Genomic DNA, 25,772 nt, shown 5'->3' on the forward strand with positions numbered 1-25,772 from the left:
GATGTTTGCTGTGACTGCTGCATGGGTTTTAGGGTTCCTCTCTCAGGAGCCCCTTCAGAGGGGGGGTAACTCTAGCCAGCAGGTTTTGAGCACCTGCTCTGCGCAAGGCTTCCTGTCAGCCTCCTCCAGGTCCATTGATACATTGAATGCTCAGCACCCTGGAGGGTAGATGAGATGCCTGTCCACCTCGGGGTGTATCTGAGAAACCCTGCCATGTTATTTTATCGTCACCCATTGTTTCCTTTCTCTACTTATACGCATAAGCTCTAGCTCCTAGCATTCATGCTTATTTTAAAAAAATCACACCTACCCAGAATAAGAGCAGCTTTTTCCACTTGAGTATATTGAAAAGGAGGTGCCATAGACTTGGTAATTCTAACAGTGAACATGTTAATGAATAGTAACAATAGGATCTCCACTGCCTCTTTAGTATACGTATTATGTCTCAATAAAGTGTTCTTAAGCAGTTGTTGAATACCAGTCCTAAGGCACAAAACTGACTGAAAATGTATAAATGTTGTCCATGCTGTTGAACAATGTACAGATGCTCCAGGGCGACCAGGAGGCCTCTTGGAGGAGGGGCTGTGCATCTGAGGCTGCGTGAGAAGACAGAGCCTGGCATCGGAATGGCTGAGGGGAGAGCTCCAGGCAGAGCAGTCAGCTAGTGCAAATGCCCTGGGTGGGAGCAAGCGGTGGGGCTCCAGTGGGTCTCTAACAATGTCGTAGTCTCGGATCTGAAGGAACTTTTCATCCTGGTGTCTGCCTCTCTCTCTCCCTCTCCCTCTCCCCCCTTCTCTCTCCCTCGCCCCCTCTCTTCTCCCCTCTCTCCTCTCCCTTTTTTATCCTTTTCCTGCATCCTTCTAGTTGCCAGCTCTCACATCATGCTTCTGTCCAGGTGGTTTCTCTGGTACCCTCTCTCCCAACAGCCTGTGTCGTCTTTGTGTGTTCAGATGACCAAACTTGTGAGGTCTCTGCATGAAATAAAAGCCAGAAGTCTGCCCTGGCCGGGTGACTCAGTTGGTTGAGACATTGTCCCATACATCCAGGTTGCAGCTTCAAGCCCTGGTCGGGGTGTGTAAGGGAGACAGCTGATTGAGATCTCTCTCGTGCCTCCCTCTCCCTCTCCCTTCCTCTCTCTCTAAAATCAAGTTTTTTTAAAAAAAGGTCAGAAGTCTCCATGTCAAAGTTGGAAGAGCCCTCCTAGGTTAACTCCCCTGCTCTTTAGTCAGGAGAGAAGGTGACATTGCTGTATGGCAAGGTTTTAAATAGGGATAGTGTTATTCTGTTATTAGAGCTGAGCATATGCTCCTGGAGATTGTTAATTTATTCTTCTTCTTCCTCTTCCTCTTCCTCTCTCTCACCCTTTTGAGTTCTTCACCTTCAGATTTTTGCTCAGAAATGCAGGCAGGGGTGACACACCTGGGATGGGCTGAGAGATCTGCTAATGTTACAGCCCCTGTTACCCACCACTTTTCTCAGCTGCTATTTAAGGTGACATTTGCTGGCCCTGCAGGAAGGAATGCCGCTTGGTTGCACATTTAGGCGTGTTGTTTCTGGAAGGCGTGTTGTTTCTGGAAGGCGTTGTCCTGAGTGATTGAGCGACAGTGTCCCTGGGCGCTCTTAAACCTCAGCCCTTACAAGTGCCTTTTCCTTGGCTCCTTCTGCCAGGGGCCAAATACCGGAGTGTGAAAAGGGACTTGTCACCCGCACTTAACTGTGATGGAGCTGTCAAACTCGGATGCTTTTAATAACTTTTAAAAGTCAGTGCGGCCCTAGCCTGTTTGGCTCAGTGGATAGAGCGTTGGCCTGATGACCAAAGGGTCCCTGGTTCGATTCCGGTCAAGGGAAGGTACCTTGGTTGCAGGCTTCTCCCCAGTCCAGGCCCTGGTCGGGGTGCATGCAGGAACCAACCAATTCATGTATTTCTCTGACATCGATGTTTCTCTCTGTCTTTCCCTCTCTCTCTTCCACTCTCTGTTAAAAAAAAAAAAAGAAAGAAAGAAAGTGCGAACTTGATACCCTATGAGTTTATAGATGAGTTGGTAAAAATTCGGCATAAATTCTGGGGCTTTTCCCAGGGGAAATAGAAGGGTAGCGGATAGCTGGTCTCCTAGAAGGTCACGGCTGAAATCTTCCACAGCCCTTGGCTAAGTGTGCATGGGCATCGATGCCCACTCATGAGCTCCCCTTAGACCCAGGAGCTGAACGGATGGTTATTCTCTTCCTGAGCAGACCTTGTTTCCTCTCTCAAAAGGAGCTGAGGGGGTAAGCGCCAGGGGAAACATGGGCGAGGCTTCTGGACCGCAGGGGTGCCCTGGTTGAAGTGGCGGGGCGGGGACTGGTTCTCTGACTTGGTGTGTGACCCGTGGCAGGCTGTTTCACTTCTCTAAGGCCTGGGCTTTCATTTAAAAAAAAAAAAAATGGCAGTAACGCATCTATAAAAAATAAATGGTGATCACTAGGATTATTTTTTTTAATTGATTTTATTTATTTCAGAGAGGAAGGGAGAGGAAGACAGAGATAGAAACATCATTGATCGGCTGCCTCCTGCACGCCCCACACTGGGGATCGAGCCCACAACCCAAGCATATGCTCTGACCATGAATTGAACTGTGACCTCCTGGTTCATAGGTCGATGCTCAACCAATGAGCCACACCGGGCGGGCGAGGATTGCTTTGTAAATGACCTTGCCATCGCTTAAACCTGCGCGTAGTTGCATTTCTCTCTTTCCCTCACACACTCCTGCAACCTACATGTCTTGTCATTTTCTAACCTGGACTCGTCTCTTTAAGCTGGTGGTAGTCCCCCCTTCAGACGAGACTCCCTTAGTGCCTGTGCGTTGCAGGTGCCGTGGGCACGCAGGACCAGGTCGTGGCTAGATCAGGTTCAGGGTCATCCCAGCTCCGCCACACTGGGCCAGTTAGACTTCCTCAGCCTCTGCCTCCTCTTCTCACAGCGCGGGTGGACTGATGTCTGGATTCATCCTGTGAGAAACCACTCAAAGGCATTCCCCGTGCTGTGCTTTTTTAGTAAACAGAATTTTAAAACAAACGGTTATTATGCCTTAAACTTGTTTTAGCACTAAGAGATCCTCAAGTTTAAAGTGCGATGAAAAGCTCTCAGGGCACTCCTGTTAACAAACTCTGAGTATTTTCTTTCTGGCTGAAGTGACCATCAGGTGATAAGATGTGTTTTGTTGGGTCTAAGTCATTCATTTGTTAAGCTTGCTTTTCTCCCATCCGGGCTGGAAATGCTGGAAATTCTCGGGAGGAGGCGGGCGGGTGTTACGGTTTCTTAGGTGCCGTGTGTTTTCTCTCCTGAGCTGGGCTTAGAGTGATAACCGACCAGCCGCCGCATTATCCACCGCCCTCGACACTGAGCTTTGTGGAAGGACCGTGCATTTAAAATGCTTCATTGTTAATAACTACGTCAGCTTGCTGTTGCTATGGTACTCGGCAAAACAAATGTAGTTACGAATGAGGTTTTATTTTTGAACTCACCACGTTTTTCAACATCTTTTTCCCCTGTGTTTTCTCTTTCAGGCGCTAGACCAAGATAGAACAGCTTTGCAGAAGGTGAAGAAGTCTGTGAAAGCAATCTATAATTCTGGTCAAGGTAAGTACTCGTCAGAGCAGATAGCATGAATTATAGGCAGTGTCTGCAGTTTTCTCTGTTGTTGGTAAGATGCTGAGGTTATGGAAGACTTGCTCCAAATGGAAAAAGCAGTAGGTTAAAGAAGTACAGTTTCTCTTTTTTCTCAGTCCAACCCTGCTACTGTTTCCAAAGTAAAAAGTAAAACATGAGTTGCAGTGGGTGATATTATACATTTAAAAACTTAGTGGATGGTGGATCACTTCGAAAGTTATATAAACGTCTAACCACCCTCCTGTATGCCTGAAAGTAATGTGATGGTGACTGTCAACTGTAATAAAACATTTGTTAAATACTTAGTGAAATCATAGGTAATTTTGTCACAAGTGACATAGGAGATATTTAAAATCTCTGTGTCAATCTATAAACCAGTGGCCTCAGTTACACACACGAGGATCTTCCTCTCTGGAGGGTACCTTCCACATTTGAAAATCAGTGAAAGTCTACGGCCATGCTACCCTGGATGCATCCGATCTCGTCTGATCTTGGAAGCTAAGCAGGGTCGGGCCTGATTAGTACTTGGATGGGAGAAAATCAGTGAAAGTCAGAGAGGGGCAGGGGGTGTGGGAGGACGTTAGATGGAGCCCTGGACGCACCTCCGGCTACTCCTGCCTTGTGGCCGAGGGCATGCCAGGTAACCTGTGTAGCCAAATGTTTTCACTCTGGGCCAGTGACTCTGTCACCTTGAAGATAAAAGCGTGTTGTCAGTGGCTAAGAAGGAAACCAAATTAAGATAAGCTGCGGGGAACCAGGGAAGTGAATGGTAGGTCCCAGAGCCCCAGGGAAGGAGAGGCTAGGAACAGAAAATGAGTTTCCAGGTCTCTTCCCTCACATCTCCTGTCATTATTGCAGTGCCAGCTTGCGGACCCAGAGGGCAGGTTTCCTATGAAATTTCTTCTCTGTAACATAACAGAACCTGAAGGGAGGGCAGCAGGGTCTGATGGGAAGGGCACCGGCTTGAAGGGGGGCACAGGGAGCTTGGCATCCTTGCCCTGCCCCATGCAGTCACTGCACTTTTTGAACACCCATTTTCTCCCCGTAACACGGGGATCGCGGCATTATTACAAGGTTGTTGAAGGGACTTAATGAGCTCATATCTGCAAAGAGCCAGCCACCTCATGGGAGTGCAGTACGTGCCATACACTTATATTTCATATACATTTTATATTTTATTTACACCATATTCATGATCATCATGAGATTAGTGCTGGAAGGAACATGGAACGAGGCGGACCTCGGCCCTGGCTGCTTTCCGGCCCTGCTCTCCTTCGGGCTGGGAACCCCGCCTCCTGAACGGGAAGCCTGTCTCTGGCCCTGAGAGCCCTGGGGCCTGTGACGCTCTATAATCTTCCTGTTCACACTTTTCACACCTGGTTCCTTGGTACCTCTGTCTAATTTCTTACGTCCAATAAAACACTAACTTCTAATTAAGGTAGTAAATGACAGTTGTCTCCTTACGTAGTGACCAAGTGTTGTTTTAAGGCTTGGCCCGAATTACACACCCAGTTTATAACTCCTGTCTTTGCTGCACTGTGTGACTCCCACGGGGTGGCGGGCCTCAGAGGCACCCGCTGTCCGGGAGGAGGCGGATGGGTCACTGCGAGGCGGCACAGGGGCCTCTGAGGTGCTGGCATGGTTCTGTTTCTTGATTTGGGGGTGATTACATGGTTATGTCTACTTTTTGATCATTTATCAAATGCTGCACTTAGGATTTATATACCTTTTCATATGTATGTATGTCTGTTATGCACTACTAAGAGTATATTTAAAATTTATGTACAAGTTGGTTCATCGGAGCATTTGGAAAAACAAAATAAATGGGGGGGAGGGGGTTGCTAAATACACAAGTATATTATAAACAGAATGCTGTACAGCCTTTATAAAAAAAAGAAAAGAAACTAAGGCAGTGTAGACCTGAGTTTGAATCCTTGCTTTGTCACCACTTGTTAAAGTCAAGTAAATTATTAACTTCTCTAAATCTTTTTTTTTCTTTTTTTTTTTATTGCTTAAAGTAATACAAAGGGTATTACATATGTGTCCATTTTTCCCCCCCTCCCTAGACAGTCCCCTAGCCTCCCCTATCCCCCAGTGTCTTATGTCCATTGGTTATGCTTATATGCATGCGTACAAGTCCTTTGGTTGATCTCTTACCCCCCTACCTCCTGTCCCTCAACCCTCCCCGGCCTTCCCGCTGCAGTTTGACAATCTGTTTGAGGCAGCTCTGCCTCTGTATCTATTACTGTTCAAAAGTTTATAATGGTCTCTATTATCCTTCTCTAAATCTTAAACTGCCTCACCACAAAGTGAGAAAATAATAACTGACTTGCAGAATATTATCCGGGCAAAATGAGGTGGTGTTTAAGGCCTCTGACGAACTGCCTGCTGCGTAGTAGGTGCTTATTAGCACCTGGTGATGGGGGACTGGCAGCGGAAGCAGTAGCATGGTCCCCTCTGATTAATTCAGACATTCCACAAATGGCGTGGGCCACTCTGATGTTCTAAAGAGCTTAATGAGCCATTATCTGCCTCAGGAATAAGTGTCACTTCTCCGTAATGTTCCCGTTTGTGCTCCGGGCGCTCAGCTTGTGAGCCGGGAGGAAGGGAGCCCTGATGTGCAGCTGGGCAGTGCTGCCATGTTGACTGCTTGGAGCTCCATGCGACTCCTTTTTCCCAAGTGTCCTTGCTGAAGACACACTTCCTCCCGTGGCCACATCAGTCAGCGGCTCACGCAGGCTCTTTTGCTCAGGGCTGTGCTTTTGCTTTAAAGCGTTTCCTTGGCCACCGCTGCCCTGGCTGCAGGAGCGGAGCTCGTCCCTGGCTGTGCGGGTGGAGAGTGCAGGGCGTGTGCAGTCCGGTTGCCTTTCTCCTTGTGGTTGGGGCCACAGCGAAGTGAGCTTTGACCACCACCCCCTTCACCCTCACCTGGATTACTTCTGTGTCCTTCACCCTAGGTCTGTACTAGTTAGTAAATTAGCTTCTAGCGACATATGGCTTTTTAAAATTAAATCCATTACAATCATAATTTAAAATGCAGGTCCTCGATCTCAGTGGCCACCTTCTGTGCTCAGCAGTCACCTGTGCCCAGCCCTGCGGCACTGGGGCGTGCAGACACAGGCATCTCCACCCCCACACACGCAGGTCTTGCTGCTGCAGAACATGCATCCCATTGTACTGTAACTGTGGCCCAGTCTCTCCTGCATGAGACCAGGGAGTCTCAGCTCTGGCTGTTCTTTAGCATCGCCTGGAGAGCTCTGAACACACAGAAGCCGGGGTCCCTCAGGCCCACGCGCCTAGAGCTGTTCCGCAGGGGGGGGGCCCTGGTATGGGGATGAAAATGAAACTCCTCCCTGGTGACTGGAATGTGCAGCTGGTCTGTCAGCTCCCTGATGAGGACTGTCCCATGTCCTTCATCTTTGTACTTTGTGTGTTTGTCAGTGTAGCTTATTAGTTTGTTCAGCAGATGTTTATTGAGCACGGCTACTGTTCTGGGTGTGGGTGTGGTGGACAATCAGACCGGATCGCCGTCTCCATGATTGTACAGCCTCGAGGGAGGGAGAGGTGTGAGTCAGGTCCTCCACAGAAGGTGTCATAGTGAGGGCCTGGGAAGTGCGTGAAGGAAAGCTCCCAGGGCACAGAGGGGAGTGGCAGAGAGATCTGATGGAGCTCGAAGAGGGTCCTCAGGAGGACCTCTCGGAGGACATGGCGTTCGCTGGGGGTTGATGCTCTGCTGAGCTAAGCCAGACAAGCCTGTGAGGTAGGACTCCATTGCCCCCATTTTATCGATGTCGAGGTTGAAGCTTAAAGAGCCAGACTAACGTATGCAGGTGCCACACCAAGCAGGTGATGCAGCCAGGGCCTCGCTGGCTCCACCTTTGCTGTTTGCAGGTGCTCGGTGCCCACCTTCTACCTGACCCCGGGCGGGGCTCACCACGTGGGGAACGAATTGCTACTTGTTGGCTGGATGGCTCCCTGAGGAGCTCTCCGTGAATGGCTTAAGTATTCACGGATCGTGATTATCCCTGCACCCATTGATCCAGTGTAACCTCCCAGCAGTGTAATCCATGGGACGACTTTGGGAGGCGTGAAAATGTGAGGACAGACTCAGATCTCACGGACTGCTGGAACCTGGCGGTTTCTGCTATCACCAACGACTGTAACACACCCGGGGTTTGGTCAGCTTGTGTGGGCAGCACTAGGACATTTAATTCTTACCAAATAGCTGGATGAGTAAAACAGCGGCCCGGCAGATCTTTCCATGAGACAGGCTCCGTGGAATCCGCGCGGTTCCCGGCCAAGGGCTTTGGCCTCGTCCAAAGAAGCCACAAGAGGCTGCACCCTGGTATCTGTTTCCCAGTGTGTTTTCATAATGTTCTGTTTTCTCACAGTGCTTAAGTGACACAAAACCATCTGATGCTCTTGAAAGATGTAGGAAGCATGTCTGTGTTTCTGCTCTGAGATTACAACCTCTTGTCTCCCCCACCCCCTTGGATGATTCAAAAGATGGTGGAGAAGGGTGGAGGGACTTACTCTTAAAATATGTTTTTATTGTTACACATAGGCCTTATCGGTATTATAACAGCAGGAAAACCAGTATCTCCCTGGAAGTGCTTTAGTTGGAAAATGGCTCTGGGAGTTGGTCTCTTCCTCTTGCTGTCCCTGCTGTGTATGAGGATATTTTAAAAACAAAACACGAGTTCTGTGGACTCTGTGGATCAAGGGAAAATGCTCCAAGCCGTTCCGTTTTTCTAAGTTTTGAAGTCTTAACGTCATTCATCTGAGAAGTAGCTTGTCATTTACAACAGTGGTTGCCAACCTTTCGGGCCTCACGGACCACCAGCTGGCGACCGCTGATCTAGAAACTGTGCCTTGGTGTGTGTCCCTCGCCCCCCTCCTCACTCCCCCACTCACTTCCCTGATAGCACACGCTTTTAAAAGCTACGAGTTTCTTGAACACAATAGAGATTTTAAAATAAGTTGCAGTCATTGACTCTTTTTCTTTCAAAAGATGGAGCCTAATTTGCTTCCCCTTGAGCGTGGCTCCAAGTGGTGGTTTTAAGTATTTTGTCCATCATTTTTAATTGTTATTGACAGGAGCATTAGTCTGATACGAGTTACTCTTGTCAGATTATCAACTACAGACCTTTAATTATAAAAGTTTCATGTGAGTGCCTCGCTGCTGAAGCCCTCACTGAGCATGTAGCCGTGGGGGTTGACAGGACACTCTTGGCTCACAGGGAGGTGATAGTATAGGACGGTGTCTGAAAGTGCCTTAAGCAAGGCATGTCCTCGGCTCGGGGTGGGGGTCTCAGACACCTGAATATAGGCCATTGGCATTTTATACATTTGGTCAAACTCTATATGAAGTGCTGGGAGCTGAGTGGGTAACAGAATCAAAAGAACAGCAGTGATTTCTGCACTCTTCAATTTACAGTTCATCGTAAAGTAAATAAATGTATTTACCTTCCAGCCACACTTTGAAGTGAAGTTTTTAAAGTCTGCATGTATAGAAAGTGGCCCATGGAGTCAAAACAACCCTTGAAAGTCCTTGGCTTGCCGATTGAGTACACTTCAAATATCACTCGTTTGGTACTTATGAAATGCCGACACTCCTTTAGGAGCCCTGGTATTTCACACACACACACACCTTTAAGTCAGTAATCCTTAGTCCAGGAAGATGCTCCCCGCCCCCCCCCCCCACACACACACACACACACCACCGTGAGCACGTGAGGAAAGAACAGTTTGCCACCAGTTCCGCCCCCGCACCCCTAACGGCCACCCCCCACCCCCCACTCACATGCCCATTGACTGGAATGGGGGCCCCACTGCTCTTACATTGCTTTTGCTCTCTTGTTCTTTCAGTTGTACTGAGTTAAAGCTCATCAGTTAAAGACACCATTGTGGTTTTCAGTCGTTCCCAACAATCCTTTTTGCTATAGTTTCTTTAAGGACCACTCTCGTTGAACAGACTCTCCGTAACAATTACCGTCAAGATTCTAAGGCCTGCCTACAGCTTGCTGCCTCTTATTGCAAATTGCATTTGGACCTCACTTTTGATGGTTTATGTCTCACCAAACTAGGCTTGTTTCTTCCTGTATAAAAATGCTGCGCCTAAAGTATAGCTGAGAGCGGAGGGGCGCTGGCCTCGGGCTTTATCTCTGAGTGGTGTTCTCCCCGGGTTTGCTGCAACCTGACCTCTTTCGCACATGCTCTCCTCACCACGTGGAGCATCACGTAGGAAGCAGGCCCATCACAGGCTCCACACAGACGCCATCTGAAGGCAGCCGCGCTCTGTGACCATTCTGTGTTGAATTGATTTGTGCTTGGGATGTGGCCACACATGTTAAAGTTAAAGTCTGCTTCTAGGACTGGAGGGACTCGCCAGCTGAGTCTTCAGCCAGAATGGTAACTACTTACCGATTTTCTGACGCCCTGTTTGGGTCTGGAAATCAAGCCCGTGGTTATTGATGCTGAGGCGCTTCTCGTGGATAATCGATGCTGTGAGACAGAAAGATTCGGGGCTGACGGGGATGACTTGGCTTGGCCAGTCTGTCGCCTGCATTCACGGACAGCAGGAGGGCGTTCTCAGATCTCCGTGCTCCTGGTCACTGCGCACACCTGCTCTTGTTCTTGCTGGGGAGCTGCAGGGGCTTCCACTCTGGGACACCCTGGGAAAACGGCATTTTCTGTTTGTTTGCTTTTTTATTGTTCTCATTGTGAAGGTAAAATGTTTATTAACACACTTGCTGTGTTAATAAACATTTCAGATGAGCTAAAAGAAGAAAACACTAATTAGCCATGTTTCTTTCCATTGTTTTCCATTGTATGAGTTCTGAATTACAGACGGCATGCTTAGGTGGCATGGCACAGAAGTTTTCAGTCAATTTTAGGGGATTTTGGAACCATTAATTGATACAACTAGTATGTTAGTACATGATCTATGTGTGTAATCTGTACAGTATTAATGCATAATAAGTGCCGAAACCGGTTTGGCTCAGTGGATAGAGCGTCGGCCTGCGGACTGAGGGGTCCCAGGTTCGATTCCGGTCGAGGGCATGTACCTGGGTTGCGGGCACATCCCCAGTGGGAGATGTGCAGGAGGCAGCTGATCGATGTTTCTCTCTCATCGATGTTTCTAACTCTCTATCTTTCTCCCTTCCTCTCTGTAAAAAATCAATAAAATATATTTAAAAAAAAAATACATAATAAGTGGTTAGTAAGTCAGCTTTGATTGGAAAGGTGTGCTTTAAGATGATTTGCTGACAGGTGTGCCTGAGCTAAAACTGTCTGGAGAGACATGCAGAGGTGTCTGCCCAGGCCAGCCCCTGCTCTAGGCCAGGAACCCGTCTTTAATGGGTTCTTCACTTACTTTACACGTGGTTTATAGACCAAGGAGCTGAAGCTGACAGGACTAAGGCAGGTACCCTAGGCCACAAACCTAACGAGTTAAATAACCTTTGTCTCCCAGCATAGGTGCTTGGTGAAAGCTTGTGATTAAAAATAAAATGTGGGGAGGTGTTTTTAAACTGCACCATTGAAAAGCAAGTGTGGCTCCACTGAGTGATGGGTGGTCATACGGTGGGAGGCCGGCATCGGCTACGAACTGGTGGTTTCCTTTCTAGCTTTTGTTGGGGGCCACCAGCAAACCGAAGTGTGATGTGGATTTCACCTGGCAGTTAGGAAGCCTGAGTGATGGAGCCGGAAGAGGGGATGGCCTGGCCGTAGCAGAGCTTCTGCAAGTGCCTGTAAATGCAGGCGCAGCCCTGGGAGCTCCGCTGGCATCGGTTCTCGGGGCTCTGTTAGTGGATTTTGTCAGTTTCTGCAGAAATTGAAGTCTGCAATGCTGAGCTTCAGATAACATACACCCTAGGAGTTGGGGCAGATTCTTACAGAGGCTGAGCTAGAGTTTTGACCTGCAACCCAGGTATGTGCACAGGCCGACACTCTAACCACTGAGCACACTGACCAGGGCAGGAACATTCTTTAAATAATGTCAGAACCCTTCCTCGTGCTATATAAAGAAATACGTTACATTGGATTGAAGACGTGCATGTGTGTTTTTTAAATACTAAACATTAGAAGGTTTAGGACTATAAGACAGGAAACTCAAGTCTTTTCAGTAAAGATTGCCCAGGCCAACGATAGTCAAGTTTTTACATCCGATGACATTAAAAAATGACATCTTTGTGCTGGTGAGATTATAGAGAAAGAGAACCTTTCCTATATGTGTTTCCTTTGGGGATGTGATGGCCACAGCCAGCCTCTTTGGAAAGAAACATAGCAATATTAATAAAAATTTGAAGTGCACACCCTACCCCTCACCAATTCGTGCTTTTGTGAATATATCTTTTCAGAGATAAAGTGGCCGCATATAGGAGCTTGTGTATAAGGACATTTATTGCAGCCTTGTTTTTCGTTTGCAAAAACTAAGTCCTCTCTCAGGAGGTGCATGGTTATATAAATTGTGGTAGAGTTTGTTATGGAATATAATCGTGGTGAAAATAATTCATTGCATTTCATTGTACTGAGTTTCTTCATCTTTGTTCACTAGGAAAAAAGCAAGCTATAGAGTCTTGTAATAATATCCCATCAGTTTGTTTGTTTTTTAAGTGAGAAAAGGGGAGAAAACCCTTATATTTGTGTCTGTGTCTGTGTGTATATTTTTTAAGCATTCAGAAAGTTCTGAGATTTCACTCAAGATGATCAGCTTTGCTTATTTCAAGGAGATGAGATTAGAGAAGAGGAAGGGAAATAATTCTTGTCTTTCTACGTCTTAGGATAATGTCAGAATTATTTTTGTAATTTTATTAACAAATTTAATTAGAATGTTAAAAGTGGGATTAGTACTACACAGTATGTGTAGAATAGTATAAAAGAACGTACCACTTCCCTCTCTAGCCTGGCGCTATAATTCATGGCTCGTATTACATGGCTTTCCTATTGCAGTTATAGCTCATTGTATTTTATGTGCCTGGCACAGGGCCAGCGCTGAGTATGTTTTGAAGGAAAGAAAAAGACTTGTTCACAGAGACTTCACTACGTGCGGTGAGCATTTTACTGAGCACTAACTGTGTGCCCAGCCCAACGCTGGCACCTGGGTATACAACAGATCCGCTGACGCAGCAGACTGCGCACTGCAAAAGGCCCAGGAGAGAATGAAAGCAGGTGTGCCCAGGAGGTTACACTTGCATTTGACCTTGAAAGAAGCAGTGGTGAAAAGATGGGGCTTGGAATCAAATAAAGCTAAAGTCTAATCTGCCCTCACCATTGAGTTTCTCTTTTTTGTCTATAAAACTGCCTGAAAGGTGTTTGGGGCTATTCACAGTGACGGGTGCCACTGCACGGGCACTGCTGACCAACGCATCATAATTACAGTCACAGAATCACAGACTAGCTGCTGTCGCCCTATTACTGGAAAAGGAAGTCCCCGTGTAGTTACTGCTGCAGGGTTAATGCTGGGACGTGTGTGTGTTTGTGTGTGTGTGTGTGTGTGTGTGTGTGTGTAAGCCCTTCCACCTGACGGAACATGTCACGTGACTAGTGCAGGGGGCTCATCTCCCCGGAGCAGTTGAAATCCTGACGGAGTGGCCCTTTCTGGTTTGGTTGGTAAGACAATATTATTTTGTCCTTTTTTCAGATCTGAAAAGAGTCCCCTAGCTCTTAGAATTATCTTACCTTCTGCAACAATCCCAGGAATGCCAGAACTTGCGGACAAATACTTGAAAAGCACGGATCTCCATAATTGGTGGCTCAGATTTCTCCATCCCCACCTCCTTTCTCCCCAGCCCCCACTTGACCAACCTCCCACAAGGCCCCTGGCAGTTGGAGGTAGTGGGCATCTTAAAACAGCTCTGTCCTGCTCTCTGGAATGCCCTGAACTGCTCGGGCCACTTCCTGCCTCCCATCCAGTCACACCCATGTCTGTGACAGCACTTCCCACCCTGCAGCCCCACCAAAGCCCTGTATTTTCCTCTTCTTTGCTAAACCCCTGAATTTACATTCCATTCAAATTGCTTACTGTGCTCTGTAATCCTCCCCACCTTCCGCCCTGGGCTCCCTGTTTTCTCCACCAGCATGCTGGATCCTTGCCCTCACTGAGCCTGTTGGAGACCTGCTTGGTAAACCTTAACTTTGTACAGAGGGCTGTGTGTGTCTGTATCAGCTTCCCAGTGAATTGTCGTTCTTAGATTTATGATGCAGCCTATAAGAAAAATCCTTAAAATGTGAGGCATAAGTGGCTATGCTGGTTGATGTTAGATACATCTCTCTGTCAGCATAGGTGTAGAGGTAATGATGTCTGATATACGTGCCAGGCCCTGTTCTAAGCAACTTACACTTAATTCCCAACATTTCTACCCTCAGTAGGATTACTAGGATTATTTCAAGATCTAGTTCACCGAATTAGCTCTTGTATTTTAAAATATGTTTGCACTAGGACGTTTTATATAGATATGTGTGCATACATATGTGATTAATGTGTACACACACGCATGTCCATAGATACAGATGTAGATATTGACTGTATGGTTATTCAGTTGTGGAATTAGCAGAACGTACAGGCTCCCTGCCCTCGCCTGTGCTTACATACCTAGTCTCCCCTTCTGCTGCTCTCAGACCACATTTATGTTCCGTCTGCCCCGGAAGCGTGATTCTCCCCGTGCAGAGTTCTGGGAAGGCTCTCTGTGACGCTGTGAAAGGCATTGGGTCAGAAAGGGCTCTTAACTGTTTGGTAGGCACGTGGGTCTTCGGTTTTCCTTTGAAATATTTTATCGTTTCAAGCAAACACACCAAAAACCTGATACTTTATTTACCACGGAGACCCTTCTGGTGGAAGCAGCTGGCAGGCAGGTGGCCGAGTCTTCCCTGTCGGGTGTCAGTGGGAGTCTCAGCGAGCGGAAACGCTTTGGCCTCCAGCAGAAGGTGTCAGGGTAGCGGCAGCTCCAGAGAGAGATCCAACCCGGGCGCCCGTCTGCCCCGCCCATGTGGCCTTTCCTTGGTGTGTTTCTGAGCCTTTCTCAGTGTGAATGCCGGCAGCAAGCAGGGCTGCGTCTTCTCTGTACTGTCTTAGCCCGAAATGCTGACCTCCACTGTAGGCGCCGTGAGTGTCTAATGTGCTGCTCATCGGGAGGCTGCGGCCGCGTTCCATTCCCTGGACGGCCTGACACTTGTCCTGCTGTGCTGAGCCTGCCTCCCCAGCGCAGACCGCGTCCCACTTCTCCAGTGCCCGTTGCCCTCACGCTGTGATTGACGGGGGGTCTTCGAGAGTGAAATATTTTTAGAAAATTTTTTATTGATTTTAGAGAGGAAGGAGGGAGAGGGTAAAGACATAGAAACATCGATAAGAGAGAGACATTGATCAGCTGCCTCCTGCATCCCCTACTGGGGATTGAGCCAGCAACCCGGGCAGGTGTCCTGACCGGGTATCGAACTGGGTATCGAACTGGGGACCTCTTGGTTCATGGGTGGATGCTCAGGCACTGGGCCACACCGGCTGGATGAGAGTGAAATACTTTAAAATTTCATCTGGATTATCGAACAACCTAGGAGGCTTAAGAAGGGAATGTGTCTTAAATTCCTGAAAAGGAGATCAGCACATCCAAGCCAGCCAGCGCTTCCTGGGCCTCCCACGGAAAACCCGCGGCGCTGGCTCTTGGGTGGGGACGCAGAGGTGAGCCGGAGGCCATCCTGCCTCTCGCGGTCCGGGGCTGGAAAGAGCTCCCCTCACACAAACATGATACGACACGGCGGGAAACACCACGGAGGAGGCTCGGGATCGCGGGCAAGGAAGGCTCGCGGCCCACTCAGAAAGGCTTTATAACGAGAAAGGTGTTGAATTTATAAGCCTTTAGAGACAGCGTCTTAGTAGTTAGGTACATATTTGTTCACTTATTCATTCAGTAGACATTACGCATCTCCCGTGGGCCTCTGTACAAATCCATGCCCCCTGTCCTCGCGGCAGGAGGAGAGACGTGGAGAGTGAGCGTGCCGTCCGGAGCGCTCCCACGGGCACGTGCCAGCCCCTCCCACGCTGCAGGACGCCTTCCCGCGGGCGCCGGGTGTGCAGGCCCCTAGCACGTCACTTACCAGGGCTGCACCTCAGGGCCAGCACTCGGAAAACATGAAAGGAGAGTAACATTAGTTGCAGGAGATTCATGTTAGAACATGAGGGCTTGGCTTTGGCATTCCAGGGTTGATTTTTCTAAGCAGAATTTTCTCATTTCCTGATCATCGTGGTTTCTTAATTGCTTGAAAGTATGATGATTACTTGACCCCTCAACCTGTGGGGAGTCCATGGATTGATGGGGATAGAAGTGAACTAAACGCTGTGATGGCGAAAGGGAGACCGCCTTCCATTGTGAGAACACTCAGTGCCCGCTGACCACCTCCTGGACGTGTGCGGTGAATAATAGACGGCGTTTCTCCCTGCTGCTGGGAGTTCCCAGTGATCAATCAGTGTTCACAACAGCTCGGTTCTGTGGCAAACAACAGCTCAGGCTCCTCTGTCGTCTTCTTTTTCAGACCATGTACAAAATGAAGAAAACTATGCCCAAGTTCTGGATAAGTTCGGGAGTAATTTTTTAAGTCGAGACAACCCAGATCTTGGCACTGCTTTCGTCAAATTTTCTACTCTTACAAAGGAACTGTCCACCCTGCTGAAAAATCTGGTAAGCCATTTCATAAGTGATTTTTTTTTTACTAATTACAGCCAAACAGCTTTTGAGTCCTAAGTATGGAGTCACAAGTAAAGAAATGCCATGGTGAGACTCCTGGAATTGGTACCTCCCGCCCAGCTGATAGCGGGTAGGTTTGTAGAGTGGGAGAGAAGCAGGTTGACCTGAATTCCTTCCACCTTCTCCCACTGTTTTGTCTCTGTCTCGGATGACTTTTAGCAGCCTTTGCCTTTTCGTTGGTTGAAAGAGTGATGACACTGTCTGTGTCGGACACACACGTTCCATCTCACGTGTGTGCAGATGACCATGCATTTCGATCCCGGATTTACAAATTAATTAACCTCTCCCAGTGCCCCTCATCCTTATAACCCGCTACCGAGAAAAAGATTTTGAGGTTCAGGGAATCTGGGGTTTCCGAAGCATCCCTAAGGCCTGGGCACTGCAGCTGCTGACCCTGGGAGGAGACACAGAGTTGGGGGTGGGGACCTGGTCACCAGGCGGTACTGTCTGGGCACCCCCAGGTTGTGCCCACCAGCCTCACACTGTGCCACACTGAGAAAGGTCTGCTCTGTGAGCTCATTCAATCGGGTCTCATTTCTCCGGAGTCCCCAGAGGCAGGAGCACAGGGAAGTTGGAAGGTGCCCCAGAAAAAGCTCTCCCATGCTTTCCCCAGCCTTTTCTGGAGGAGAAGGAGGAAGAGGAGGAGGAGGAGGAGGAGCTGGAGCTGGAGCTGTGTCTGTCCTTTCCCTCCCCTGTCTCTCGCTAAGTGCTCCTTGGCCTCCTGTAAGGATCCAGATCTCACACTCGATGCCTTGACCCCGATAGGCACTGTGGCCTCACGAGAGAATCTTGGGAAAATGAAACCTTTTCTGTAGAACGTTAACCCGAATAGTTGACACATCAGAATATTTCTCCCCTATTGTGCTGGATAAATATACATGTGTATGTGTCTGTCTTCCTGCAGTTTAACTTTAATTGATGATTTAGGCCATTGACTTAGTCTTAAAGTGTCAATGAATCTTAAAGAAAAGAAAAGTTGAAGATAGAATATGTCTTATTTTTAAAAACTCTCAAAGGATCATTTTGATCTTAGCACATACATACGTATTTCTATCCTTTGGGGTTTTTTGATAAATTCATGATATTCCTGTAAATCTTACATTATCTCAGTCTCTGTTCAGAAGGGCCCTCTCATTTCACCTGCCTCTTCGCTGGTGGCAGAGCTCTAAGGGAGGCGCGGTGGGAAGAAAGGCAGTGACAGCAGACTGACATCCCTTTGGTGGTAACTGGTGAGGGCTGGCTGGGCAGGAAGCTGTTTTCCCCAAGGTCGCTCTTTTCCCAGGGATATCTCGCCAGCCTGTCATTTCCAGGAGACCCCGTCTGTTTGGCCATCGCTTCCACGTTTCCCGGACCAATCCATTCCCACTCTTCCCCACACGGCAGGTCCCTTCGCGCTGTGTGACTCTGCCATCCACACGAGCCAAAATCCCAACCTCACTTCTCTGCTCTTCCTTCACCAGCAGTCTGTAGTCTCTCTTCCTTTCGCTGGGATTTCTCCCTCTAGTCAGAGCCCTTTCTGTGGTCAGCATCTCGCAAAGGTGAAGTGGTGAGCTGTTTCCTCCCAGAAGTGGCCTGTGGAGTGTGGCTGGGGAATGCCGCCTCTCAGTGGGGAGAAGCCACAGGATCGTGGACATGATCTGGTTCATCGATGATGTTTACAAGGTTTTGGTGTCAAGGTTTTAAGTGCATGGCTTTTGGTTGGGGGTATATGCTAGGTGACTTAGCATCTTAAGACATTATTATAAGTACTCCTTTCGTTGGCTCACCAGCCTCGCTGAACCCACCCTGCCTCAGTTAAGGATGCCTTCCTAGTCAGCCGTCTGCGGACACAGCATTGTTTGTTCTACTGAAGCAGAGGCTCTTCCTTGTTTCCATGCCTTCTATCTTCTGGTTTTCTGCTTTGAATGCCCTTGTGTAGTTAATGTATTGATGAAGGAGGCTTTCTTTACAATGCAGCGTCCTTGTCTTTAAAAAAAAAAAAAAAGGAAAACTAAAGAACAAAAAGAAAGGATGCTGTTGAGTTTTAGCTGTTTCCAAGTATGTTTTGTTATTCATGTGATTAACACAATACGGAAATTATTTCCCATCCTTCCTTTAACCTTTTCAAGGAAAGCAGTGAGGCCATTGCCTGGGCTGCTCTGTTCCCAGTGTCGGGCCGGCATGGCCTGGGATGCTGGCAAGGCCGGGAGTCAGCCCATTGCCTCCGTTCAATCACCAAACCGCAGAGCGGGGCGGGGAAGGAGTACCCGTGGGTGGAAATAGATTCTCCATGGGCAGAGGGAAACGACTGGCCCCAAGACCCCCGTGGAGCAGTAGTTTTAGAAAATATATGTGAACCCTGTTTGAGATCAGTAGGCGGGGCCCAGAAGGACCCTCTGCTTCTGGCTCTGTGGTCCCTGAGCCTCTGCAGAGCAGAGCTTGCCTCAGAGCCCGAGCGCCCCCAGCAGGTCGAGGGCGGCATTGCTTCAGAGCCGGTGAAGCCCAGCGAAGATTTCTCCATCAGCCTGGCATTTCCTGTTTGCAGTCTCTGGCTGCAGGGCATTGTGGTTTGGGTTGAGGATGCTTTTATCTTTTTTTTCTTCTTCTTTTCTTCCCCCTCAAAGGGAAGAGCTGGAAATGCACAGGCTGGATGTAGATCACTGGCAGATTATTTCTCAAGTTCTTTGAAACACTGAAAACTGCAGAGAGCTTGGGTATACTCAGCGGTGAATTGGCAGCCACTGGGTGCCCTGGGCTTAAGAAACCCCCTCTTTTTGCAGAATGGCGATGCATCATTGGGAGGGGCAGTGACCCCAGACACCCCTCGTGTCCTGGTGTGGCACTGCCCGCTCGTGTTGCTTGTTGCGGGTTGTGGGACAGTCTCTGGAAAGCCGTCCAGCCCTGCGGGTGGAGGCGGTGAAGAGGGAGGTTTTCCTTTCCCTTCTGTTATAAACGAACATGTTCCATATAAAAGTTTCAGAAATATGGAGTAAATTAAATAAGAAAGTAAAGATCATTGTGTCGTTCTAACTTCTAACTAATGTCCTCTGAAGCAATTTTACACATTTATACACAGAGACACTGGGTGTACATAGCGTCCAGTCCACAGTCTCTTATCCAAAACCCTTGGGGTAGGATGTTTCAAAATTCAGAATTCTACAGATCTCAGAAGGTGACGGATTGCATGTTACGTCACACACACACACACACACACACACACACACACTCACTCACACTGGTGACTTCCTAGGGCCTAGGCCAGGGGTGGGCAAACTTTTTGACTCGAGGGCCACAATGGGTTCTTAAACTGGACCGGAGGGCCGGAACAAAAGCATGGATGGAGTGTTTGTGTGAACTAATATAAATTCAAAGTAAACATCATTACATAAAAGGGTACGGTCTTTTTTTTCTTTTTAGTTTTATTCATTTCAAACTGGCTGGATCTGGCCCACGGGCCGTAGTTTGCCCACGGCTGGCCTAGGCCCTCATAATTCAGCGCAGTTTTACCTCTGCAGTGAAATGCGTGAGTATTTGCATAAAGTGGGATAAAGACTGAAGAGCACCACCTACGATAAAGGGACTTTTCGGGTTCAGAGACCTTTCCTGGCTTACCCGACCCTGGTTGTCTGAGAAGCGTTGTGAATTCCTTTGAGAAAGGCTGGTGTAGGTGGTGTGCTGGGTCAGGTGATCCGTTTCACTTTTTTGTTTGTTTCCATCTTATTCCATTTCTCACCTACGCTTTCAGAATTTATTTCTTCTTTGCATTTCAATATGGAATGTCTGATATTGAGGCTGGTTGCTTCTTTCCAGGTGCCTCTTTATTTTTTTTATTATTCCATTTAGTCCCTTTAGGTTTAAACATGAAGGAACGGCCTACTCATTCCGTCTCCAACGAGTGGGTCCCTACATCTTCCACTAGAAAGAATGGGCCCTTCTCTTGACTGATTGCCCAACCGTGTTAAGCAATTGGAAGCTCAGAGAGTAGCAGAAACCCCACGACTTTGAAGTCAGATAAAACGGAGGTCAGGTCTCTGTCCACCGTTTCTCCAGCTAGGTCACAGAGGCAGACTCACTCGCTCACTCGCACATTTATCCAGAAAACAGGGATATTATGAGAGGCCTCAGGGGCGAGAGACCCCTGGGCTGAGCCACAGATAATGAGTAAATGCTAATGAAACTATTCTCTTGGGCTTTTAGAGGCTCTTTTCCTTAAATAGGAACACTGAACAGCATTCTGCATTGATCGTTAGATACTATACTTCGGTACTTTAAACATTAGAAGAGACTTTGCAGATTCTGGCCCTGGCTCAGCCAGCATTTAACTATGGGTTAGCTCTGTGCCAGGCTCTCTGCTGAGCTGACTGTCACATTCGGTCGAAGAGATTGCCGCTACAGAATACGGTAATAGTTTACACGGACGCGCCAGTTAATGTCATAGGGAAGATGGGCATGGGTATAGGGCCAGATTCCGTACGCTTCCTGCTTTTCGCTGCCCACAAGTGGAGGAAACTTACTTGGTTTCCTGGCATCACAGGCATATGGTCGAAGGAGGTTCTTTTTCTGCATGGGTGGCCTTGAGATACAACAAGTGATGGTGGCTTCCACAGCCACCATTTAGATAAATTCTTTGAATTCTAAAATATTCAATGAGGATCAAGTGAAGTGAGACTTCAAATGGGAAGACCTGGCCCAGCACGGGAGGGCCGTGCAGACAAAGGCAGCACAGAAGCCTGCTTTCTTACCCGTTAACTGAAGACACAACGTCTGCTGTGAGGTGTTGCTTTCTCCCAGTACGTGGCAAGCCTGTGTGCTTGTTGATTTAACTTACTACGTTTTTAACTTGTGTCTTGGAGGTGCTTGCTAAGTAAAAGCTTATTGTTGTAAAACGTAATGTGTGATAGAGATGTTCAGCGAAGGCAAGGAAAATGTGATTTGAAGCGTGGTTTTGTTCTAGTTTACACATAACAAATTATACACGACACGCATGGAAATGAAATTAAATGTCTGAAAATTGATCGCTGCAAACTAAGTGATTAATTATTTCAAACACAATAAAGAAATCTTTAGGGTCGGGATGTCTTTTTCAAACCATAATGAAGCTAGATAGGCTTTTTTCCCTCTTGCTTTCCCATTTATTTTGGCCTTAAAATCTTCGCTACTCCGCCTGTTCTTACAGTTATCCTGAAATGAAATCAGATGCTGCACATAATGCAAAGGAAAAGAGTGCTTTCCTTTTGATTCTTGATGTAGGGAGATGACGCTAAACGCAACCCATCGTTGACTTAAATTGAATTCGTCAGAACATAATGCATCATTCTACATTAAGGAAGTCTCGTATTTCCCGATTCCCCTACACCTACCCATTTTTCTCTGTAAAACTTCCAGGAGAACCGTGCTTTTCCCTTAAATTCAGTCTTGTCCGTTCTGGAAGCCTTTTGGCACAATAGAGTAATTGGGTTTCCGCCTTTCCTTAGGCCTTTCCCAGGGCTCCAGAGCAGCCACTCACCTCTGCTCTCTCCTCCTGGTGGTTATGTCTCAGACCACAGGCAGGCGGTCTTCTCTATGGGAACATGGGGCTCCCTTAGGCAGTGGTGCCCAGAAGACCCGCATCATCTCGCCTAGAAAGCTCGTTTACACAGGGGTGGTTGCACCACGCCCTCCGAGCGTCAAACTAGGTTTGAGATTTGTGTTCTAACAGATTTCCAGGGGGTGCTGATGGGGGTGCTGATGCTGTTGGCGGCCTGAGGGCCACATGTTGAGAACCACTCATGAGGACTGTCATTCTGGACAGAGATTCAGAATTCCCTTGGGCTGTAGGGAAGCTGTACCTTTGTTCCTCCGAATCCATTACCTAATTAATTGCTTTTACCTTTATTCACTCCATCTGGTTCGCATCCTGTATTAAATCAAATCACAAGTTGGGTGAGAAACAGGCTGCTGGTTGATCATATCGCCCTCTTGTGCTTCTGTGTAATACTTTTTAATAACTTTCTGAATACAAAAATAATACCAGTTCATTCTTGAAAACTTAGAAAATACAGGGGGAAAGGGACTAAAATAAAAATCACCAATAACCTCCACTCCTGAGGAGTTGAGATTTATCTATCTCTCTGTGTCCTCTAACCATTTTTCAGTTTACACATACATCTTTTTTATATGTATTATTTTAATCCTAAATTTTTAACAACATTGGGTTTACACTGTAGTGCTATCTTATAGCCCAGTTTTCATTTATTTATATATTTTGCAATGTTTTCCTATTTTGTGAAGTATTACAGCCCAAGGCCCTTTGTTTAATTAGGAGCATACAGCCTCCGGGAGCTGAGTGGCCTGGTTGAAGGGGTGGGAGCCCGTCACCAGCAGCCTCCCTCCCCAGGTCTGCAGAGCCCACAGGCCCCGCCCCATCCATGACTGTGCCCGCAGCGGTGGAGCATGCCCGTCATTCCACTGTCACTCACTTCTCCAGTCTCCTGGTGTGAACTTCCCATTGTTCCCGGCTTTCGCTGTTTGCAGTTACACTCGAGAGCGTCTCTGTAGCCTCTGCGTGTGTGTGATGATAGTTACTTAGGTGCTGGCCTTTGTCACTGCGTGAATTCATTTTATAATATTTGCATTTTCCCTTCCTTCGCTGGTCCAGCTGGTTAGGAAATGGGCAGAAGCTGCCTGTAGCCAGGATCCTGCAGTCTCCTCGCTCAGCTCACACCAAGAAGCTCTCCTTGCGACATTTGAGACTTTTTCAAAAGGTGGTGTTTATACTGCAGTAAAGTGATGACGTGACCCTTCTAACTCCTCAGCATCACAGGGAACTCTTCAGTTAACGTTTTAATTCGTTACTGGGTTGGGGGCCACGCTCTGCTGCTGAGGCAGTCTGAGTGTGTCCCTGCTGCGGTTTCCGTTGGTCAGCATTTTTCCTGCTGTGTTTAATGTGTCCCCAGAGCTCATATTATGTATAAGGTTATAGTAACTGGAAGGTACATTACAGACCTGATAGGCCTGCCATGTTCTCAGGGCCAGAGTGAGCAGGGACACAGCCGGGTGGAGGCATGTCCAGCCTAGAGCTGTCTTCCCAGTTGTCAAAGGTGCTGGCTGGAGGTGCCCTTGGTCCCTCACGCCAGCGTGTCCTGAGAGCAGCTCTCACCAGCCCATCCCTCTCCAACTTACCCAGGGAAACGGGCTGACCTGCTGGGAGCTGGTCATTGTTTTCATTGGATCCGCAGCTGCCTAACTTCCAGGAAACCGTCTCTGCCTGTGAAGGGAAGAAGAGAGAACCCACGGGCAGGGGAGGGAGGTGTCAGAATTAATGCAGGTGACAAAGCCAGCCAGTGATGAGTCGCTAACAGAGGTCACGGCAGGGAGGTATCCTGGAGGTGCTGCCCTCGCACTGCCCCTCGCTGCTCCTCACCTGGGCTCCTAGGGCAGCTCGGGCACCCACCACAGGCCCACATGGTAGCCAGAAAGCACAGGACAGGAACCCACGACTGCTTCATGGCTCCTGCCATGGGCTCTGGTCAGTTAGTGAGCAGAACAGGTGAGGCCTCCCTTAAGCATCACTTTTAGAGGGGAGAGATGGGTCGGTATTCAGGTAAGCGAGGTCCTTTCATTGCGGTGAAGCTCTAAAGTTAGGTAGAAAAGATCAGGACAGAAGCGGGGTGGGGATGGGGGTGTCTGTGTGTGTGTGTCCATAGAGGAACACCATCTGTGAGGTCATTACCAACAGCCGGGATTTCGGGGGCTATTGGTACCCTGTCTGGTAGTGTCTAAACAGTTGTAAGGAATAAATGGTTATTTTTATCAAAACCAGTATTAATTGCAGTACCCCTTTTGCACAATGAAAGGCTAGACCTCAGCTTCCTCCCAACTGGTTTATCCCGAATTCGTGGTCGGGCTCGATGGCTGTGCTCCCGGGAGAAACGGCCCGTCTGGGAGGAAGGAAGCGGGCGGCAGTTTGTTTGGGAAGCAGCTGGGTTTACCGCCCCTCAGCGTCATTCCCCCAGGGGGTTGAATGTGCTGGTGGCTCAACAACATGGAAAGGATGGAAAGGATGTACTTTTTAAAACATGCTCTTCAGCCTCATGTCATGTGGAATCACGTAAAGAACTTGTTAATTCACCATTACCGTGAAAGGGAAGAAAAGGGAGTATAGTTGAGTCCATGGGAATGGAATCAATAGAATTTTAGGAAAACAAATGGAAGATAGCTATGTGATAGATTTGAAAGGCTTTTTAAAAAATACTTTATTGATTTCAGAGAGAAAGGGAGAGGGAGAGAAGGATAGAAACATCAATGATGAGAGAATCATCAATTGGCTGCCTCCTGCACGCCCCACGGGGGATCGATGCTGCAGCTGGGGCATGTGCCCTGACCAGGAATCGAACCGTGAGCTCCTGGCTCACCCACTGAGCCCACCAGCTGGGCTGTGCAAGGCTTTTTAGTAAAAATCATTGAAGACAGTGGAGGTGCGACAGGAAGTCTGTCCCCCGTGTTGTCACTGTATTCTGCTGGCTGCTCTGCAGTCGCCTGTGGAGATGCTGTTGTTACACAACAGTTTGCAGGTCTGGCTCAGGCCATGAAAAGTGTTCCTGAGGGAACTAGAAAATAAATTGAAACCACACACACAAAACAACAGACAGGAAAGTCACAGAATCCCCCATCAGCAAAGTCACGGGCTTCCTCTCGGTCCCAGAGCAATGCCTGACGATAGGGGGAAAGCAAGCCCTCTGCACGGACTCGCCAGGGGAGACTTGGTTCGGCCTCCCAGTGAGCAATTCCTGACCATCTCCTCCTCGAGCGATGGGCCTGCCTTCTCTGCCGTCTCGCTGTGTCGTTACAATGACAGGTGGGTCCGATTCCCTTTCCACGAACGCAGCCTCCTTTGCCAGTTTTTATCAATGAACCTGCTTTTCCTGGGAGTAGGTTGGGAAGATTCTGTGAGTTCTGAGTTGTGTCCTTGTCACTGGGGACACTGGATCTATACTGCACACTGGTTTGCCTGCTGGGTTTTTCTTATCAGCCCCACTTGAGTGTGTGTGGATAACCACAGGAAGCTCTCAGCCCCTGAGGCTTCCCACCAGGGCACCTGCAGCCACCGCCCTGCCCGAGCCGGCGCCATGACGCCACTGCGAGGTGGAGACGTGTGTCATGTGTTCGCTGTGTGGTCAGGCCCTGGCTGGTGAGGGACTCTTCCTTCAGACCCCACGTTCAGTACTGACCACGGGATTTCATAATTCTGCCGTTACTTTCTCACACAGCTCTCAGACCAGGGCGGCGATGGCATTCTGGGGTGGTGTTTTTTCTGCTTCATCTCACAGAGGATTTGAGGCATTGGCGACCTGGCATTAGAAATGGTTTATAGCCCGGCCGGCGTGGCTCAGTGGTTGAGCGTCGACCTATGAGCCAGGAGGTCGCGGTTC

At 48.3% G+C, this 25,772-nt stretch overlaps 1 protein-coding gene across 3 annotated transcripts in view; it reads left to right on the forward strand.

Moving 5' to 3' along the window:
• Nucleotides 1–25,772, forward strand: part of ASAP1 (ArfGAP with SH3 domain, ankyrin repeat and PH domain 1) — a gene marked incomplete at its 5' end in the record, with an annotated part of 188,482 nt that overhangs the window by 109,567 nt on the left and 53,143 nt on the right. For all 3 annotated transcript variants that reach the window (XM_081111283.1, XM_081111281.1, XM_081111282.1), the window contains 2 exons: nt 3,544–3,616; nt 16,172–16,317. In XM_081111283.1, coding sequence (XP_080967409.1) covers nt 3,544–3,616; nt 16,172–16,317 — 219 coding nt within the window. The remainder of the gene's footprint in view (nt 1–3,543; nt 3,617–16,171; nt 16,318–25,772) is intronic.

Source organism: Myotis nattereri (assembly GCF_964212035.1).
Source record: "Myotis nattereri genome assembly, chromosome: 17".
NCBI classification, from domain to species: domain Eukaryota; kingdom Metazoa; phylum Chordata; class Mammalia; order Chiroptera; family Vespertilionidae; genus Myotis; species Myotis nattereri.